General features: G+C 37.1%; 1 protein-coding gene and 1 non-coding gene across 2 annotated transcripts; one reads left to right on the top strand and one right to left on the bottom strand.

Annotated features, from left to right (window-relative positions):
* Positions 1-3,045: 3,045 nt before the first annotated feature.
* On the bottom strand, positions 3,046-5,041 carry LOC111796798. Its single transcript, XM_023679557.1, has 2 exons — positions 4,712-5,041; positions 3,046-3,717 (listed from the first exon to the last, which is right to left on the bottom strand). The coding sequence occupies exons 1-2, from the start codon at positions 5,039-5,041 to the stop codon at positions 3,046-3,048; spliced, it is 1,002 nt and encodes a 333-aa protein (XP_023535325.1).
* Positions 5,042-5,841: 800 nt separating this feature from the next.
* On the top strand, positions 5,842-5,977 carry LOC111797789. The gene has a single exon (XR_002815614.1). It is a non-coding gene; the product is annotated as a small nucleolar RNA Z247 (small nucleolar RNA).
* Positions 5,978-7,224: the final 1,247 nt, after the last annotated feature.

Below are 7,224 nucleotides of genomic sequence, written 5' to 3'. Positions count from 1 at the left end.
ACTCTAGGTCTATAGTGGAGTGACCTATAGTTAATGAATGAAAATTGATTTATTAAAGAGTTTAATTAATTAATTTTATATCATTGGAGCTTATAATTGGTAGGTACATAAGGTCCCATTGGTAGCTCATAGTAACGCTAAAAGGTTGAATTTATTTAAAAGAAAATTTGGAGGGTTCAAATTGACATTTAATATATTAGATATATTAAATATAAAGGAGAAAATAAATTTAATTTGAAATGTCAAATTAATATTTAATATATTAGATATATTAAATAAATAGATAAAATATATTTAATTCGAAGGATTTAAATTATTAATTAATATATTAGATATATTAAATATAAATGGAGAAAAATATATTAATTTGAAGAGTTGAAATTAATATTTAATATATTAGATATATTAAAAAAGAAATATATATTTATTGTATTGGATACAATAAAACATTAAGTCGTATTTTGATACCTTAAATAAAAATATATTTGAAATTTGAATCAGTTTCAAATTAATTAATAGAATATCTTATAATATGTAAATATAAGGTATTATATTCTAATATATTAAATATACAAATATATTATTTGACAAAGATTATCTAAGAGTCCCTCTAAATAGGACCTACGGGTTGAGCCAAAACATACGAATCCCTCCCACTTTCTCTAGAGAATGAAATTATATCTCTAGAGAATTTTCGAAACTCTCCTTCTCAATCCCTTTCAGATTTTCTTCTAAGAGTCTCCCAAAAGTCTTGACCTTGTGTTCAAGTCATAGTAAGGAAGATCTTGTATAATGTTGAATGGTTGGAATACTCTAAGAAGTCTTGCAAGTTAAGGTTTCTACAAAGGTAGAGTTCTATTTATTGCTTTTCTTTTGATTCTTAATAAAATCAAAATGGCTCCCAATGCTTCCGCTACGTGGATGAAGAGTTCATTCCTTCAAGAGGGGCACTACCATTTCATTAGAGAGAAAGTCCTGAAGGAAGAAATCGAGATGCAACAGATCAAAACAGATGATTAAGTGGCCATTTCATTAGAGAGGAAGTCCCGAAGGAAGAAATCGAGATGCAACATATCAAAACAGATGATCAAGTGGCAGACATGAAAGCTTTCACTATTAGCTTAACATGGTGTAACGAATGAGAACTAGTGGTGGGGGAGTGTTAAAATATTATCACTAGCGTAATAAGATTAAGTCCAATAATCGTATGAGCCAATGATTTAGATATTTTAGGAATAAAGATAACTAGATATTTTATGAAAACTATGTAAGGATTTTAAGAATAAATGGTTGATATTTTAGGAATAAATTGCGCATCTCTGCAATAAATATCCCTTCACCCACCCATGTTTTCATCTCAAAAAAATTCAAAACACAGTACAGCACTGTCTGGTAGAGTGTCTTGTAATCTCTTTTCGATTGTGTTAATAAAGAGTGCGAGTGTTTCCCACAATTGTGTTCAACATTATGAACCTACAATTGTGTTCTAATAAGCAATTTGTTTATGATCCAACCATAAACTAAGTTACTCTCGAGCTAATAAGAGGGTGCGACCCCATTGTTCAAGTCTCGAAATCAACACATAAGGGAACTACTGATCTACTCTTGTTATGAGAAATGAGTGAATTCCATCTTGTAAGATGATGTTTCCAGCTCCCTATTTGGTCATGTCCTCGACATGATTAACTTATTAAATTAACTACAAAAGTCATTCTTACTCATACAAATAAAAGGACAAAATCTTCTCAGAAGTTCATGACTCACTCAAGATTAAGATCCAATCACATAAGATCATCCTATCAAATATTAATTTTTTTAATTAATAGATTTATGTCGTCTAGTTTTATACAAATTCATTCTATATATAATGCCCGCACTCATATGTCACCACATGATTTTTGTAACAATTATAAAAGTGAGTTGTATCAATAATATTAACACGACAAGGTACTTAATCTTATTCATATACTACAGACTCTATAGGTTTCTACTTAACATGATTTTCTCTGATGTCAGCCACATGTTATTCAAACTAATAAAATTGGTTTTTTCATATCGTGAATAATATTAATGTGACTATCAAGGATTTAGAGCATAAATCGTGATCATAGCTATTGATGTGACTATCAAGTCACACCAGTCTTGGTACAATTTCCATACACAAAGATGAGTAATTGCAAAAATAGAATAACTATCAGGTCAGGATGGATTTATTATTGGTCAATCGTAATGATGTATTAATATGAAGAGTTAGATCTAGGAGCATTCAAATTGAGTTTCGGGGTTAGATCGGGTTGACCCTCAAAACCCACTTGGCAAAGTAGGAGCCTCGACTTCTAGTCCAAGTTCCTCTCTCCCTCAGGCCATGTGGGTTCTGGAGTGTGGTTTAAGTCAAGGTTTCGTTTGTTTCTTAAAGACAATGCATAGGTGCTACCATGCTCAAACCAAAGACACGACGAGTAGTGTTGAAATGTTGCATAAAGCGTTCTAACACTACAAAACTACCTCCCAAACAAGTGCACACGCCTCTCCTTTTTCAGTTTTTAGTGTTCATGCTATAGACAACATCTCGACAAATTCTATCACATTTTTTTTTCTCTGTACGTATATCTTGTTTTGAAATGCAATTTTGGAAGGTTTTTTATGTACGTATGTTGAATAAACATTCAAGGTTATTTTCTTCAGTGACTTTTAAATTCAAAAGCTATTGGAAAAGTGAAAGACTTTTATTGATGAAAGACCAAGAGTTGTATAAGAAATAATGAGTTTTGATGGAGTTTTTATTACTTCAGTTTTACGGACGAAAACATAGTGTGACTGAGATTCTTTTTTTTTTTTTTGTTTTGTTTTTTACACGTACAAGAAAGATGATGAAATGGGAAGTTTTGGAGACAACTTCGGAGCTTAGAAGATAAATTTTTGAAGCTCGAGATCATGAAGATAATATAAGAGAGGAGATATCACCACACAAACACACAAATAATACGATAAGAAAACAAAATAATTAAAACTGGATTGTAACCAAAGCATATGAGTGGTGTTAGATCAAGATCGACGTGGGAGGTAGTAGCCATACACTCCGTATAAGGTTTGGAGAATAAGGAGCACAAAACCGATCGAAGCAGAAAGAGTAGAGATAATGGTCCACGGATTTTGAAAGTTGACATCTTTGAGAGTCGTCCACCATATTCTCCATGGCCTTTTACAATGCTCATTCAATGAATTGTAGATGTAAGGGTAGCGACCCGACATGTCCAAAAGCTTGCCTCTTGCCAGCTGATAGAATGAATCTACCTCATTTTTCTCCAGTAGATTACCCATGAAGATGACGTAAGAGCCTACTTTGTTCTTAATCCCAGAAAGCTTCTCAAATACCATCGTGTTCAAATAGCCTGATTCAATGTTAGCATTCATTTCGATGAACGGGAGGCTCAACACACCTTTGTTTTCATCAAAATTCACGTCCCTAAGGTTACACCCTTTCTTGAGTTTGATCCCAGCTTTATGGAAGCGTGTGGCTAGCTGAATTTCATGACCCATTTCCAAGTCGCTGAATATTATTCCCAAGTGGATGTGATGAAGTAGTTTCTGTTTATTCCCATCGTGATACTGCAATTCCGCCCTATACATATCTAGAAGGTGCGAGTAGTTCTTCTTCATTAACTTTTCCTTTGCATAGGCGGGTAAGTTACTCGACTCCCAAACAAGTGATTTGACCTTTTGTGGATGCATCACAAGCCGTGTTTCAAATGATCAAACATAATTATATTAGTTACAAGCAATAAGATAGTAAATAAGATAGTACTAGTGTAACAGCCCAAGCACACCGCTAGCAGATATTATCCTCTTTGAGCTTTCTCTTTCGGGCTTACTCTCAAGGTTTTTAAAGCACGTCTGGTACGGAGAGGTTTCCACACCCTTATTAGTGTAACGACCTAAGTCCACCATTAGCCGATATTGTCATCTTTGGGCTTTCCCTTGAGGGTAATAAAGCACGTCTGCTAGGGAGAGGTTTCCACACTATTATTAATGTAACGATCCAAGTCCACCGCTAGGAGATATTGTCCTTTTTGGACTTTCCCTTTTGGGTTTACCCTCGAGGTTTTTAAAACACGTCTGCTAAGGAGAGGTTTCCACACCCTTATTAGTGTAACGACCCAAGTCCACCATTAGCAGATATTGTCGTCTTTGGGCTTTCCCTTGAGGGTAATAAAGCACGTCTGCTAGGGAGAGGTTTCCACACTATTATTAATGTAACGATCCAAGTCCACCGCTAGGAGATATTGTCCTTTTTGGACTTTCCCTTTTGGGTTTACCCTCGAGGTTTTTAAAACACGTCTGCTAAGGAGAGGTTTCCACACCCTTATTAGTGTAACGACCCAAGTCCACCATTAGCAGATATTGTCATCTTTGGGCTTTCCCTTGAGGGTAATAAAGCACGTCTGCTAGGGAGAGGTTTCCACACTATTATTAATGTAACGATCCAAGTCCACCGCTAGGAGATATTGTCCTCTTTGGACTTTCCCTTTCGCGCTTTCCCTCAAGGTTTTTAAAACACGTATGCTAGGAAGAGGTTTCCACACCCTTATAAAGAATGTTTTGTTCCCTCTCCAATCGAAAACCTCTCCTTAATAAGAAAACTCGAAAAGAAAAGCTCAAAAATGACAATATCTACTAAAAATGGGCTTGAGCTAAGTAGAGATACACATACTTTTTTCTCCCGTCCCTTTAAGATGGAATACAGCTTGTCAAGAAGCATCATGGGCAGCTGATTCTCAAGCAGCAACATATCTCGCTGTACATCCACATTGTTAAATCTTGGTAAATATGTATCTTCCAAAAGGATATGCATTATTAAACAACCATCCAAGATCATGAGCTCCAAAAATTTGACTGGTTTTGTTTTCCATTCATCCTCAAGGTTATCATACGATCTCTGCAGATCTCCCAACATGTTCCACAACTCATGCACAATCTTTTCAGTGGTCAATCCGCAGCGCTTTTTAAAGTACTGAAATGCTTCATGTTTCTTCTTTTCCATGGGCATCAAATGCATCTCCCCATAGTGATATGGCCCGAACGATACCAGCTTCGGTTTGAATGCGTTTGGATTAACATTCTTTATATGCTCTGTGTTAGAATTGGTCAATCCATTAGAATAGCTTGAAGTTAGTCATGCCATAAAGATAGGCTTACTTCGTTAGTTTCCTATGAAATCGGATCTATTAGTTAATCTTTTGCCAATATAAATAGAATATGTCCTCAATAGTGTGAGGCACAGTTTTGCATAAACTTGATATGCTATCAGAGCCGAAATAAGATCCACGAGATCCATAGCCTCTGCTGTTAGACATGTCAATCCCAAACAACACAATGTCTTCTCCGTCGATCAGTCAGGTGATTAGTGTTAAGCTTACACAAGAAAATTATCTACTGTGGTCTACCCAAATCCTTCCCTACTTGCGTAGCCAAAACCTTGTTGGTTTTGTGGATGGATCCATGCCTGCACCAAGCCAGACGATCGCCGTTGAACCAAGTGAAGAAACAGGGAATCGCAAAATTATCATCAACCCTGAGTTCACAGTCTGGTACCCCCAGGACCAGCTGGTACTCAGCCTCATCAACTCATCAGTCACTGAGGAGGTTCTCAGCACGATGGTTGGAATCACCACTGCACGAGAAGCCTGGATTACGCTGGAGCGACAATTTGCTTCCACATCTCGAGCAAGAGCAATGCAGATCCGTATGGAACTCTCTACTATCCAGAAAAAGGACATGACAATTGCTGACTACTTTCGTAAAGTAAAACATCTTGGTGATACACTTGCTGCCATTGGCAAGCGAATAGAGGATGAAGAACTCATCGCCTACATGCTGCAAGGACTTGGTCCAGATTATGATCCTCTAGTCACAAGCATTACAACCAGAACAGATGTATACACTGTCAGCGACGTGTATGCTCACATGCTGAGCTATGAGATGCGGCACTTGCGTAAGGGTACATTTGAGCAACTTTCATCTGCTAACAATGTCAATAGGATATCCATTCGTGGAGGTGCCAATGGAGGTCGAGGTAGTCGCGGTCGTAGTCGTCAGTTAAATAGTGGTCATGGACAATCAAGGCGTACTGTGAACAATCCTGGACGTCAACCATCAAAGACACAAAGCAGCTCAGGCATTGTCTGTCAGATTTGTGGTAAGCCCAATCACGATGCTTTGCAATGCTGGCACAGATTTGATCAGGCATATCAAGCCGAAAATAATCTCAAACAAGCAGCTTTGGCAACAAGTGGATACACTAGTGACACAAACTGGTATGTTGACACTGGAGCCACAGATCATATCACCAATGACCTAGAGAGGCTTACCACCAGAGAACGCTACACTGGCACCGACCAAATTCAGGTTGCAAATGGCGCAGGTTTGTCTATCTCTCATATTGGGAATTCATTAATTTCTGGTTCATCTCTTGTTCTGAAACATATCCTATATGTTCCTAAAATCAATAAGCACCTAATTTCAGTACAAAGACTAGCATCTGATAATAATGCTGTTGTAGAATTTCACCCAAACTATTTTTTGGTTAAGGACCGAGTCACGAAGAAACTCCTGCTCCACGGTAGATGTAAGAATGGCCTATACGTTCTACCGCATAATTTCAGTCAAGCCTTGCTGACAGCCAAACTTTCGAAAGAACAATGGCACAGAAGGCTAGGGCACCCTGCATCTCCAATTACCATTAGAATTCTACAAGATAATAATTTAGCTATAGATACTAATATTCCCTCTTCCTCAATTTGTAATGCTTGTCAATTAGGGAAAGCACATCAATTGCCATTTGGTTCTTCTCAGCATGTATCTACAGCACCCCTTCAATTAATTCACACTGATGTATGGGGTCCATCCATTGCGTCAGTAAATAATTCCAAATATTATGTTTCCTTTGTTGATGATTTTAGTCGTTATGTTTGGATTTACTTTCTGAGATGCAAATCTGATGTTGAGTCTGTGTTCCTTCAATTTCAAAAACATGTTGAAACTATGCTAAATACCAAAATTCGCTCCGTCCAATCAGATTGGGGGGGTGAATACCATCGGTTACACAATTATTTCAAATCCACAGGCATTGAACATCATATCTCCTGTCCTCACACACACCAGCAGAATGGGTTAGTCGAAAGAAAACACAGACACATTGTAGAAACTGGCCTTGCTTTACTCGCT

The sequence above is a fragment of the Cucurbita pepo genome, chromosome LG06, assembly GCF_002806865.2.
Source record: "Cucurbita pepo subsp. pepo cultivar mu-cu-16 chromosome LG06, ASM280686v2, whole genome shotgun sequence".
Lineage (NCBI taxonomy): Eukaryota > Viridiplantae > Streptophyta > Magnoliopsida > Cucurbitales > Cucurbitaceae > Cucurbita > Cucurbita pepo.
Note: the sequence above shows the minus strand (reverse complement) of the source record. Positions and strands in the feature narration are given on the sequence as shown.